The sequence below is a fragment of the Lottia gigantea genome, assembly GCF_000327385.1.
Source record: "Lottia gigantea unplaced genomic scaffold LOTGIsca_2, whole genome shotgun sequence".
Classification (NCBI taxonomy): domain Eukaryota; kingdom Metazoa; phylum Mollusca; class Gastropoda; family Lottiidae; genus Lottia; species Lottia gigantea.
The window spans coordinates 2,300,700-2,315,049 of record NW_008708400.1 but is presented as its reverse complement, the minus strand read 5'-3'; the positions used below and the strand labels follow the sequence as shown (position 1 = coordinate 2,315,049).

Sequence of the window (14,350 nt, the reverse complement as noted above, 5' to 3'; positions counted from 1 at the left end):
AGTAGTTATAGTCTTTTCAGATTGAACGCACATAGGCATAAATACGTTTTATGCCTATGTGCGTTCAATCTGAAAAGACTATAACTACTGTGCCGGAATTGATACTTCACTTTTTGTGTCTCACTGATGATATGACGTTAGTAATTGCTTGTCATTGTGAAGATGGTGTGCTACAAGCTCAGTACAATAAAAAATCCCTGGACAGTTGGAAATCGAAAAAAAAAGATAAGGCTAATGTAGCTTTTCTGAAAATATGTTCCTCTGCATGGCGTTACCCCTCTTCATAATCCCAATTAGATGCAGCAAGAGCAGGTGGTAGAATTCCATTCATTTGATTTTCCATATTAAATAACCAAATCTTCCCTATCACTTTCTAGAAAACTCTATAAATCCCCACAAAACAAGGCTTCAATTTCTAGTCAATATTTTTGTGATGTTCAATTTGCACGACTCGATCAACTTTGTCATATTATAAGGAAATCTCTGAAATGGTTTAAGTTTTTTAACAGCTTTTCTCTTAAAATCCCCCTCTCTGTTTCTCAACATGCAAGACATATCCGATTGCGTATACGGTACGGCTAAGAACCTTAGCAATTTCTGCATTTCGTGAGCAGTGTCATTTCGTAGTTTTTCATACTGAATCACGTGCAATGGCCCTTTGAATTCCAACCAATCCAAGTAAAACATATACCATATCATGGCTTTTTCGCCAGTAAACGCTGGCCAATCTGGAAGAGACAAACATTTGATGATTATTGGAACAATTATCTTAGAGTCTAAATAACTGGACACCATTATGGATTTTATGAATGGGAATCCATGATGGGGGATAACATTAGGTGAACTATGCATAAGAAAAAGAAAATCGGATGGGGGGAGGAGGGGGGGGGGTTGTTATGTGAAAAAAACACATGTGTGGGCTTGGTTATTTGATCGGGGGATCATAGGCATTGGAAATGTAGACCTCTTGGTCTCTATTTAGCTTGGGTTGATGTCTTCTTATCTCAGAGGCTTCAGTTATTTATCTGGTTTTCTTATTTATGTTGAGTGAGCGCTTTGATGTCTTCTATTTTGATCTTTTGCCGTCGGATATTCTTTAGGTGTTCTGATACTGCAGAGGTTTGAGTTGGGGCTAGGGATAGATGTTCTTGGATTCTGAGATTGAGGGGGCGCTTGGTTTCACCGATATATTCCTCCTCACACGAGCAGGTTATCTTGTATACGCAACCTTTGGGAGCTGGGGGTATAGTCGGTTGTAGCTTGTCGTTAGCCTTAAGAATGTCTCGAATTGTGCACCCGGATGAGAATACGGTTTGCTTGAGTAGTCTTTGAATTTGTTAGGATAATTTGCCAATAAATGGGATTGAGATTCGGATCGGTGATGGGGGTTATGCTTCGGTGGGGTTGATGTCGTTCAATCGGGTCTGATCAATGATGGTTTTGGTAAAAGATTCCGGAAAGCCATTGAGGTTGGTGAAGACATTTTAAAGGTGAAGGAGTTCATCAAGGGGTTTACATTTGCCATGCCTATGATCCCTTCATCAGATAACCAAGCCCACACATGTGTTTTTTTTGTCGCATAACCACAGTACCAACCTATATTGTCTCGAAATAAGATTACAACCCGGCTTCCCCCCTATCAGTGATGTAGGGGAGGGACTGACATGGAAAAAGCATCTAGTTATTCGAATGGGCCAAGAAACCGAGGACCCGTGTGTTACAGGCAGTGCACGTTAAAGATCCCTCGACAGTTGAAAATCGAATAACAGGCTAATGTCGCTGTTCTGTCCAAATTTCCTTCACTGCACCCTACATGGCGTCTTCATTAGCTCACATGGTGCAGAAAAGTAGGACGTAAAACTCCATTCATTTCATTTTAAGATTATTTTATGACAGCTACTTACTTTTTCTATAGACGGAATATGGAGCGTAACCTAGTTGCCCTTTGTATTGTCGGTTAAACTCTGCTCTTATAGCATCTAATGGATCTCTGATCAAAAACAACAGCTTTCTGATATTTCCTTCTTTCTTTCAACCCCAGTTCATGAGTTTTGATCACGATTACTGTGTCATCACGATAGCCTTCTCCCGTGAAGCCATGCTTGCGAATGAAAGAATCGTTGTAAATGCTGCCTGTAGCTATTCCTGAAAGATAGTAAATTCTAACCAAAGTTGGAACAGAACTGACAAGTCTGTGTTAATTTCATAAATTCAGATGTTAGAACTGTGCCATATCAAGTTGTCAAAAATTCAGAAAAATCAAAGTCGCAGTTTGTTATCAAAATGTCAATGTTTTTTTTTGTTTTCTTTTTCAAAACCTTACTGTGCTTAGACTGCAGTAGTTGCAGCAACCATTCAACTTCTCTAGACCTTCTGTAGTGGCAACGAGTTCCTTAAATATATATTGGAACATTTTTGCAAAAACCGGAAGTGCCACAGTTCAACATGTGCAAAAAGTAGAAAGATCGGCTCTAAAAGTCGCAGTTTTGGGTCATTTTCTTCGGGTTTCATTTTTGGAATCTACATGTATCTGATATGATAGCAGTTTTAGAATTTCAAGATTTCGAAAATTTGTAGCACACATTTTTCAGCAGAATTTTGCAATTTTTGACCCATTTTGGTCAAATGTCAAGAAAGTTAAAAAAACATGGTACAGTCAAATTGTTTGCTTCACTTTCGATTTAAACAGAAAATTGGTCTTAACTTACTGTCAGGCAAGTTAATATGCACCCACTTACAGCTTTGATTTTAAATAAAAATTACAGTAACAATCACCAGTATGAAATACTCAATCTTCGGTCATACACTTCCTTTGAACTTTTTGGGGCAATACTGAACAATATTACCAAGTTTGGTCAAAATCCTACAAGAATCGAACCTTGAAGTGTTGAAGAGCTAAATATTGAATGCGTTTTCAAGAACAAGGTTAATAACTCATAATACAAAAATTGAACGTGTTTCAAGGAACAAGGGCAATAGTAATAGTAAACTTCTCTCCACACTACCGTAAATCTCTAAATACTTTCACTACTATATATTATATATACTGTTTCAGGAGGGGGCGAACACAGCTTCATTATCAGTCTAATTAGACCTAACTTCCCTTCGTATTTTATTAGTTTCGTTTCGAATGTTTAATTAACTTTGTACGTAACCACTACAGTAGGCCTACGCTCTAACACTGTCCTTCTTGACCTTTCATTCTGTTAACCACTACTTGACCTCCGAGGCATATTAGACTAACTTATCAAGTCTGCTAGTCTAATACATATCGGAATGAACCTATTGTTCACGTCAAATTATCCCGGCGCTGGAAAGGGCAGCCACGTGATTTGTTAAAACAGAGGTCAAGCAAAGGTTAACAAATGAAAAGTCAAGATCTTACTGTAGTGGTTACGTACAAAGCTAATAGCTAACAAAACATTCGAAACGAGACTAATAAAATACGAATGGAAGTCAGGTCTCATTTTAGACTGCTTTAATATATACTCTTTCAAAAGGGAGAATACAGCTTTCATGAAAATCTATAAGTATAAAAACAATACAAACTCATGGAGTATTAATTTTATGACGAATGCAAACACCACATATGTAAAATATGTTAAATTCAACGTGGTAGAGCAAACAATGGAACTATCTGAGGATATATACTTCTATATCATCATATTGTTATGTTGATATTTCTTTTATTATATCATTAAACAAGTCTCGAACACAGTATGTTATTTTCTAGGAATCTAACATTACTAATAAATAGATATATATCATTATAGTAAACATGGGGATATTATGGTCTTGAAGACGCTTATAATGGCGTTTAATGTGAGGTGTTGGAAGGAGTATTGTTGTAGGTTGTAACTAAAGGTGTGATCTGTTGGATATTTAGGTCATTAGGATATACAATTTGAAGTTGGTCCATCTAATAACTCTCTGTAACGCGCTGTAGTCTTCTTTATATTCGGCATAGGTTGCATCTTTTCAATTGGCATAATCAACAAGTCTTCGATGGAATGGTCGGGTTAAAGTGATTGGAAATTGGTCTATTTTTGCCATGCACTATATAGTAACGATGGCCAAATGAGTTCGCAACGCGTTCATAGTTTCTCCAATGTACTTGTATTTTTTTTTTTTACAGAAATCAGGTTAATAAGATTTTGGTCAACACATGAAAGTTGGTCAGATTTGAGAAAGGTTTTTTCAGGTTTTATTGTTTTAAAAAAGGGGACAGAAATAGGTACATGTACGCAGAACGATACGCAGAACCACCACAAGGTTTTGAGCCAAATCCAGTTGGTAAAGGAGGGGAATCTTGCTTCTACTGAAGTTTTTAATTTTACGTAAAAATCTTTTGGAATAACCCCACTCTCGTAATTTACTAAAAACTAGGCTGCACGCAGAATCAAAGTCGGTCTGTTGAGTACAAAGCCTTTGGAACCTTAGAATTTTTGAGTTGATAATCGTAAAAAATGTATGCTGCGGATTGAACGAGCCTTTGAATAAAAGTTGGTGCGTATCAGTTTTTTTGAAGAATACTCAAATATCCGCTTTAGACGTTTCTTCAAAATCTTTTCCTTTGAACACCGTAGTGTCAAAGAAATACATACTGTTGTCGCTTATGTTTGCTGTAAATTTTAGTAAAGGATGGTTTTTGTTTAATATCTCAAAATATTGCCAAAAGTTTTCTAGCGAATCGATCCAAATAACAAAAATATCTTCGAGGAAGCTTCCATAAAAAAGGAAGTTTAAAGGGGTCGTAGCGTCATTTTCAGAGGTTGATTTGGTTCTTGAATATATGTTAATAGCCTTCGGAAACACTAGAAATGTACGAAAACCGTATAATTCTTACAAATTACATCAAACTAGTAATTTAGCGTTCCATTTCAATATATCTGTTTATATATGTCTTTTCTGTATAACACGAGTAGTCATTTTAACATTCTAACGCGGATAATTCTGGATACACATGGATTTGGGGGCTTAAATTTCGACGATGAGCTGTGAATACTATTACTGTTTGGGATTATCTAAAAAAATTCTCGTTCTGAGAATAAAGTATGATTGGTCAAAAAATGGCGCACATGGCCTTTTAAAAGGGGAAATTTGGCCCATTTCGCGTTCCCACTCAGTCATAAAGATATTCGCATAGTTTGGGGGAAATCGTTTGCCCATAGCTGCTCCTGAAATTCCGAATTCCCGAACTCTCCGAATTGGGTCAGAAAAGACAAAAAAATCGACACTAAAATTGCAGGTATTCACTCAATGCCACGTAGCTGTAGAGGTGTGTTTCCAATCTTTTCCCGCAGCCCCCTTATCGACCAACACATTTTCGCAATGGGAAGGTGACAAGGGTGGGGAAGATGTTGCCTGGTTGTGGGAAACAGCAAGAACCAAGAGTTCAAACTTTGTGTAGCTATTTAGATTTAAATCTCCCACTGTGTTGTCACCTTGACGTGTCATGGTTGCTATTCAAGGGAGATAATGGGAGGACGCCTTCGATCACAGAAAACAAAAAGTGCCCATTGAATAATAGCGATTATATTTATGAAAAATCAAAAATATCATAGACGGCATTATCATCAACTAGCACGGTGTACACGAAAAATAAAGAAAGAAATTGTGATTTGACCAAATGAAAGCTTTTTAAAATATTCGTTTTTTGATGTAAAATGTTTTCATTCCCGAATTTGTGCACGACCTTTGGCGCAAATTTAGTTTCGATTTTTTTGTCTTTTCTGACCCAATTCGGATAGTTCGGACAGATAGGGAATTCGGAATTTTACACCCACCGAGTTTGAAGGTATGTTTTTCCATTGAAAGTAAATTTCTTTTGTTTATCTTTTGGAATGACAATATCATCTTTAAAACTTCTTTTCCAAGGTTTATCGAATTCGTTTTCTATATCTTCTCCACTCGCTAATTTAATAGAATCGTCTACAGTCAACTTAGGTTTTGTATATGGGCAATTTTCAGCTAAATGGGTACAGTAATGTGACATGATGGTCATAAAATAAAAGTGATAGATTCATAATTTTTTCAATAGCTACTATGTATGTAACATATCTAGTTAATAAATTAAAAATATGGAGATAGTTTTTCCAAAAGTTTTCTTGTGATACACGTTTTAAGTCGTGCATCGTCATTTCAAGATAATGTTTGTAACATGGACAGACATTAAACAATTTTTATCAATATGTAGCAGACGACATTTTTGACCTGTGTATTATTATGTAGGTTAGATGTGTTTACTAGGTTTTACTTCATTCACCTGAGCACTGATTAAAATTATTACTAATTGATATCACTTTACTAACAATGTCTAAAGTGTACTTTCTGGCTTCTGGTTGGTCAATTTGAAGGTCCTTGGGGTCAATTTCTGTATCTCTTGGAAACATCCAAACTCTTCCTTGTTCATTCATATTATAGCTTTCTAGATATCAACAACACCTTAGATTGATCTTTATATCAATGTTTCCTTCTTGGTGATTTTTTGGAATACCTTTATATTTAGTACTTTGCTATCTTCAGCAATTTACAGGTATGTGTGTTATATCTAATGTAGGTTTTGTCTTGGGAGGGTATAATTTGCCATAGTAGCCATTTATATTGACTCATGTCAGAGTCCGGCTTATTAAATCTATTCATTATTTTAGCATACGTTATTTTAGTTCTTATGTAGTAAGAAAAGGTTTTAATAATGTAATCATCATTTTCAGAATAATATAATTAGATGTTACAATAGAAGTAATTAATTGCAATTAGTATCCTTTAAACCCCTCTTAGGGTAGGTCATTATTTTGGTTATTTAGTCTGTAATATAGGTGTTTAAATACAGTGATTATTTATAACGTAATTTGAAATATATCTCCTGCTATATCGTTTTCTGTATATAGCTATAGTTAATGTTCCGCTTAGTTTATACAATTATAAAGACCAGTTACATATAATATTTAATTAAGTAGCTTAGTTTCCAGCACGATGTTCCTTGTTTCTTTTAATTGTATATTAAAATTTTGTACATGTGTTCTTTCAGGGTTTTTTATTAAAGGTTTAAAAACTACGATTATAGTTATTAATCCAACCCCAGTACCCCCGTTACAAATATAGCTCATATTTTCTACATTTATTGCTCTTATTCACATGATAATAGTGTTAATTAAACATTATAACAATAATCAGTTATAGTTTTCAAAATTATAAAATTGATAAAAATCTTATGGCAAAAAATATGTAACTTTCGTTACTAAAATTTATGGACATTAAATTTAAAATCAAAAAGCATTTTAATTAACGTTTGTAACATATTAAAAACAAAATCCATCTTTAAAATAAATATTAACACTTTAAAAGGAATAAAACTGAATTCTGGTATTGCTCCTATGTTCTAATAAGATTGGTAGAGGCAACTGCCTTACAATACTGGTAGGAGATTCCGTTGAAACATCAACATTGATGGGCCATTTATAAACATTATCTTTAACTTTCTCCATGTATTGGAGAAGGTAATAACCATTTTCATTAATTTCTTTGACCTAAATGAAAATAAAATAATTAAAGATATGAAATCGAAAAGTATAAAATCATTCCACTAAATTTGAAGGCTGTATTAATCTGAAGTAATGCCATTAAGAAAGGCTATATTAAATTGATTAAAATATCATTGAACTTCTGATCAATGTTAAGAAATTAATATTAATCACTAGTTTAAACTTATCAAATATATCATCAAAATAAATAATTGAATTACATGATAAAAGTACTAAAATAAATAATCAATACTTAAAAAAAAAACAACAAGGAAACCAGAACATTAAACTTTCAACATATATTTCAACTTCTAATTATTACCTCCGCAACATATTCTTTAAAGTTTTGTCCTACTGGTATGCTTACCACCACAAATTGCCCAAGTTGATAGCTAGTAATTGATTTTGAATAAACATTATCAAAAATAATCATGGTCAATGTAAAATTTGTATTGTAATCATTATCCATTTATTTTTCTTGTCACACGATAAAGCAGCTTTTATATCCTTCCCATAACAAAACCTATATTTTAGATGAATTGGTATAATGTATTAATAATTAACCACTTACTTTTGTATTGATGCTCTGTCTGGTACTAACTTTCCATCCTGTTCAACTAACTCTCCATCTTGTTCTACTAACTTTCCATCCTGTTCAACTAACTCTCCATCTTGTTCTACTAACTCTCCATCTTGTTCTACTAACTTTCCATCTTGTTCTAACTCTCCATCTTGTTCTACTAACTCTCCATCTTGTTCTACTAACTTTCCATCTTGTTCTACTAACTCTCCATCTTGTTCTAACTTTCCATCTTGTTCTACTAACTCTCCATCTTGTTCTACTAACTCTCCATCTTGTTCTACTAACTCTCCATCTTGTTCTACTAACTTTCCATCTTGTTCTAACTTTTCATCTTGTTCTACTAACTCTCCATCTTGTTCTAACTTTCCATCTTGTTCTACTAACTCTCCATCTTGTTCTACTAACTTTCCATCTTGTTCTAACTCTCCATCTTGTTCTACTAACTCTCCATCTTGTTCTACTAACTTTCCATCTTGTTCTACTAACTTTCCATCTTGTTCTAACTTTTCATCTTGTTCTACTAACTCTCCATCTTGTTCTACTAACTTTCCATCTTGTTCTAACTTTTCATCTTGTTCAACTAACTCTCCATCTTGTTCTACTAACTCTCCATCTTGTTCTACTAACTTTTCATCTTGTTCTACTAACTCTCCATCTTGTTCTACTAACTCTCCATCTTGTTCTAACTTTTCATCTTGTTCTACTAACTCTCCATCTTGTTCTAACTTTCCATCTTGTTCTATTAACTTTTTTATCTTGTTCTAACTTTTCATCTTGTTCTAACTTTTCATCTTGTTCTAACTTTTCATCTTGTTCTAACTTTTCATCTGGTTTTACTAAAAAAAATAAAGTTAAAATAAGTTCCCAGCAAGGGCAAGTTCTGACGCCAAATACAATAATTAACATAGATTTTAACTATGTCTATAGAAACCAATTGATAAGGAATCTTCTTTCACAGGTGAATGGTAGTTGACAGCAGGATCTAACCACACTAATCATACTAGATATAATGCAAAACATCAAAATGACTTTACTGCCAGCCAAGTAACTACATCATAAATATAATTTTCAACTAACCTTTCTTAACTTTTAAAATAGTGTTGCTCCATTTAGTGACATAGCAGGAATTCAAACATTCTGAACCATAATTTTCACAGCTCTCACAAAAGCAGGAGAGACGGCGTGTCTTCAAATGAAAAGGCTTGATGCAGACTACTGAATGCAGTAGTTTCAGTTTCAATAAAACATCGCATAGCATGGGCATCATGCTGCATGTCATCTGATATGATATTAATCGCTTCACGCACAGTTTTCTCACAAGTGTCACATTGGTAAAAGCACACCATAGGTTGAAGTGTTACCTGCATCTGATACCAATGTGCACTTTGGGCCTCGTTTTGCATTACACAAAGATAGTTTTCGGCAAAGTCCATGACCATAACAATACTGTTGGTTGGTGGGTTTTTTGTTATGGTGTAAAATACATTCTGTTGCCACCTGGCTATGAATAAATGCGTCGACAATGAAATCAATTCTTCTTTTAATTGGTCTACCAGTTGTTTTACTGTCCCTGATGATCGTAGAAGAGCTACTCTCTTTTTACCTTCGTTACCATACGTTGCCTGTCCCCAATACTCCCAGGATACATCTTTATCTCCACTCACATTCAATAGTGGTTGCAAATAGTGATCTAACAAATCTACGTCACAAATTTCACATTTCCGATCAATACACTCCAGTTTTGCATGAGGATTTTGATCTTTGGGGCATAGTGTCAAATCTGTGGCATGGTATCTGTCTCTTATGGAGCAGGAGGTTGATTGGCATTGGTAGACTTCATGGTTGAGTACTTTTAATTTCAGGTCAATATTGGTGCATGGTTCACATAGACATTGATAAAATTTGGATTTAGACTGCAGTAGGATGTGTTTAGGGCGTAATTTATTAAAGGTGCTTTCTGATATTTTAAGTGATGGGTTATCGTTTGTGAATGACTTGAAAGTGGCTTCAACGGACCGTTGAAGAACATGTTTAGGTTGACCCTGGGCAATACTCTTGCGGTTTGGTAATATGGTTGACATATCAGGCCTTTCATAGTGATCATGAATTGCATCAATTGTACTAGCTGGTGTGGCATCTGAACGTTTTTTTCTTTGGTCCACATCTGCATTCTTTTTCTTCAGTTTGGAGTATTTCATTAAAAAATTCCAGGAAATACCTAAACATTTGGATGCTTTCTTTTTCAATCCATGTTTTTGGTCAAGTATTGAAGCTATATTGCTTACAAACTGCCTTTTGGTACTTCTTTTAACTGTTTTAAGCGATTTCCTAACACAGGCTAGAATATCTTGATCCTGTTGTTTGACTTCAACACCATGTTCCTTCAAAGCTGCAACTTTTTTGGGACTAGCCGTTTTTATCAGATTTGCCACTACAACAGCATATCTTACAGAAGATTTTTTTGGGAAGCTGGATTTAACACGGCATAAAGCTTGTCGTTTTGCTGCATCTGAAGGAAATGCTAAGTTATCATTAGAACTACAGTAATCTTCTGTTGAATTCTTCTCCTGCAACAAGGCTCTTTTACACTTCTTTTCCTTAGCATCCTTTTCCCTTATTCTCCTTTTCTTTTGGAATGACATATTCAACCTTTGCTCTCTTTTCTTCAGTTTCCATGATTCTCTCTGTTTCTGCTGTTGATCAGTACTTAATCTAGTTTTTCGAACTAAGTTTGTATTATTGGTTTCGTTTTCCTTACAATTTTGTTTTCTTATCTGTCTCATCTTCACCATTCTTAGTCTTGATGCTTCTCTATTTTTAGCGATTTGTTCAGGGGATAAATTCTTTCTTAAATTCTGTAATCTTTTTCTTTCTTTTGATCTATAGTCTTCATACACTTCTGCATCTTCTTTTAATCTTGCTCTCCTTTTTCTCATGTTTACAATGCTAGAGCAATGAAAATAAGCTAAAAAGAACCAGCTCTTTTCAAAGGTGAAAACACAGTTTTCAGATTGAAAATATCTCAATTAGCTCAAAAGTTATGGCAGTTTGAAGTCGAAGAATCGGGGGTTCTTTTTGTCTAAAATGCTCCTTCTTTGGTTCAACAAAAAGGTCAAAGGTTAACGGCACAAAAAGTGAGAGTTTTAATAAAATAAAACACGCTTAAATGCAAATAACTTTTTTAATTTTCAAAACATTTACAAAATTCTTTCAGTTTCGTAAAATTTTGGAACATTTGCAACGAAATTGACTTCAAAAAAAATTTCGAAATTCCAAGACAATTTAGAGAAATTACCATTTTAAGATTAAAATTTACATGCTTCGTTTCCATGGCAACTATTTTCATTCAAAATGGCCGCCACTTCGTACGCGATGATGCAAATAGTTCCTAAAAATGAACAAAAATTTTTTCATTCACTTAATATACACTTGTAATATATCATTTTAAAGCTCTTTTTTACAGGATTCTAATGGTACCAGAATTAATCACATAGAACCTTGCTGTCCAACATTAGAACCCCTGAAAGAATTCAAAGAAAAAAATATATATAAAAAAAATGAAAAAAAATTTAAAACAAAATATTAAAGTCCTAAAAACTAACTTGGTCACAGGAAATTGTCTCCCTTTGACCACAAATTAAATTGAAGTCACATATCACTTTACAATCAAAACTTAGAACCTGTCAAAAATTTTGATCAAAAAAATAAATTAAAATAATCATAATAATTCTTAAAAAATATTTAAAATATTTCTTGAAATTAAAAAAAAAGATTTTTAGGCAGTGAATTCTACCTTTGTCACAGACAGCGCTGCAAATTTAACTCTATGCCAAGTTGACTTGTATTTACATATCACTGAGCAGTCCAAAACATAGCACTCCTGAAATAATAATAAAAAAAAAATTGAAAAGTTTTAAATTTTGGGTGCTAACCCTAACCCTAACCTAGGGTTAGCAAATTATCTCCCTTTGACCACAAGCTAATTACAGAAGTCAACTGAAGAAAATATTTCAAAATATGCAAGTTAACAATTTTTTTTTTTTAATTTTTCAATTCAAACTCCACAATCGGTGAACAATTTTTTTGAAACAATATTTACCTTATTCTTGATGCTTTACACTGTTTTCTGTTTTTCCTTCTCCATCTACAAAATAAAGAAAATGAGGTTTTGAGTAGCCTACATAAAGATGTTAAAAATCTATGGGGAACCTATTTCATTTAATCGTTACCAGTATCAATAAAATATGTTTCCCTAATTAATGTGGGTTTTTATTTTGAAGTAAGCTTAGGTCGACTAAACTAGATCTACTGTCACTTATGATATTTAATTTTGTCCCATTAAAAAATTCACTTACCTTCACATCTGAGAACTGATTATTTAATTAATATCACATAAAACATTGATTTTCTGCATCTGTAATAAAATAAGAAAATCATCAAAATAATTCCATGTAGATTATATGTCCAAGTAAAGGCCCCAAATATTTGAATGGTAATATCTCAGATTTTCTAGTTTTAGAGTAGATCAAACTAAGCCTATCCTATGCCTATGGACTTTAATGACGTCCAACCAACTCCCTACACTGATTGTGCAAAGAAAAATTGGAAAATATGATATAAATGTGCCAAGCAAGCAATGATGTCGATTGCTTGATGAGATGATCTTATTCAATTCAAAGAAAAAGTTGAGAGTGAGAAAAATGAAAGTAAACATTTGTGAATCAATTCAAATATTTCTGGAGGAGGAACTACGAAAATCTGGACATTTGAATGCGAATGTTGAATTACATTTATTGCAATGACTAAGCAACCAAATTTTAGTAATATTCACGATGATTTTTTAATGTTATTTATCCCATTATAAACGAAAAATAACTTTACCGTTAATTTTCTGAGACTGCGGTTGAAAGGTCAAAGTTTTTAGTCAAAGTCATCCAAACGTGTCGAGTCATTAACCACACCACTGCCATTTACGTCTTATTGATCAAACATTATTGTGTGTACACATGTGTATCACGTGACACGCAAGTTTGTCGGCATATTTGAAAGGATTTTGATTCTGCAACACCCTACCTATTTTCAAATCAATTTCCGGGAGAACTAGCAGAACGAAATTAAAAAACACAAAAACTGGGATTTGGGGGAATAAACATAGAAATATAATCTGACTGAAATAATTTTTTTGCGCCTCGGAAAATACAAAATTTTTTGATGTTTTCCAGGAAATTCGGCGCTATTTTCACAAAAATTAAAAAAAAAAATTATGTCAAAATTGGTCCAGCCAATTCTCCCGGAAATTCGTTTAAAAAAAGCATCCATTTTCGCGAAAAGTTGTGCCATGAGCGAGAAGATGGCCGTCAGCCAAAAATTCGACTTCAACTTACTATTTCTCGAGATAGCACCGATACAAAAAATAAGTACAATTATTGTTAAAAAGCTTATTCAATTCCACTTTTAGTGATGTATAACATATCTGGTTAAAAAATTGTGGAATTAGATGATGATCTGTTAAAGACGTGAAGGTGACGATTTCGCCATTTTAGACAAGATTGCGTGACGTCACTGAACACCCTAGACTCATGGCTAAAGCTTGTGGTGTTGGTGTAGTGGCCATTATCTTACCAGTAGGCTATCTAAAATACAGAGAATAACTATTTTAATTCACAGAAAATGTCTTTAGAATCACAAAATATTTCGTTTAAACGAAATATTATTTCGTTTAAACGAAATAAACGAAATATTATTTCGTTTAAACGAAATAAATGATGTTATTTCGTTTAAACGAATTAATTATTTCGTTTAAACGAAATAATTATTTCGTTTAAACGAAATAATAAATAAATATGTTTACAATTGCGCCTTAGGGGCTCCGTACATTCTCCCATTAACGTGCAGTTTTACTGATTTTTTGTCCCGGTCGATACATTTCAATAAAATATACTTTTTCTCTATTTTTCATTATGTATCATTTAAATCGATCTTAACATGATTCAAGACAATTATTTAATACTCATTTCTTCAACACATAATTTCTTGAAGATTCTTTAAAGAATGTCTCCCCCCTGAAAAATAGCCTATTTTAAATGTCCCGATCGGCATTTTTTATTTTCAAGCTCACTTCACTTAGACTTCAGACAGCTTAAAATTCATAAAAACTGTTTTTCTATGTGAACAAACATTTGTAGAATTGATTAATAGAAATGGTTTCTTATGATATGGTATTTGTTTTTAAATAAAAAAACAT

General features: G+C 33.5%; 2 protein-coding genes across 2 annotated transcripts; both read right to left on the bottom strand.

Annotated features, from left to right (window-relative positions):
* Positions 1–408: 408 nt before the first annotated feature.
* LOTGIDRAFT_152750 (hypothetical protein) lies at positions 409–5,995 on the bottom strand (the record flags this gene model as incomplete). Its single annotated transcript, XM_009053268.1, has 3 exons — positions 409–728; positions 1,905–1,990; positions 5,787–5,995. The coding sequence occupies 3 exons, from the start codon at positions 5,993–5,995 to the stop codon at positions 409–411; spliced, it is 615 nt and encodes a 204-aa protein (XP_009051516.1).
* A 1,345-nt stretch (positions 5,996–7,340) lies between these two features.
* LOTGIDRAFT_152749 (hypothetical protein) lies at positions 7,341–11,042 on the bottom strand (the record flags this gene model as incomplete). Its single annotated transcript, XM_009053267.1, has 2 exons — positions 7,341–7,529; positions 9,468–11,042. 2 exons carry the CDS (start codon positions 11,040–11,042, stop codon positions 7,341–7,343), a joined length of 1,764 nt encoding a protein of 587 aa, XP_009051515.1.
* Positions 11,043–14,350: the final 3,308 nt, after the last annotated feature.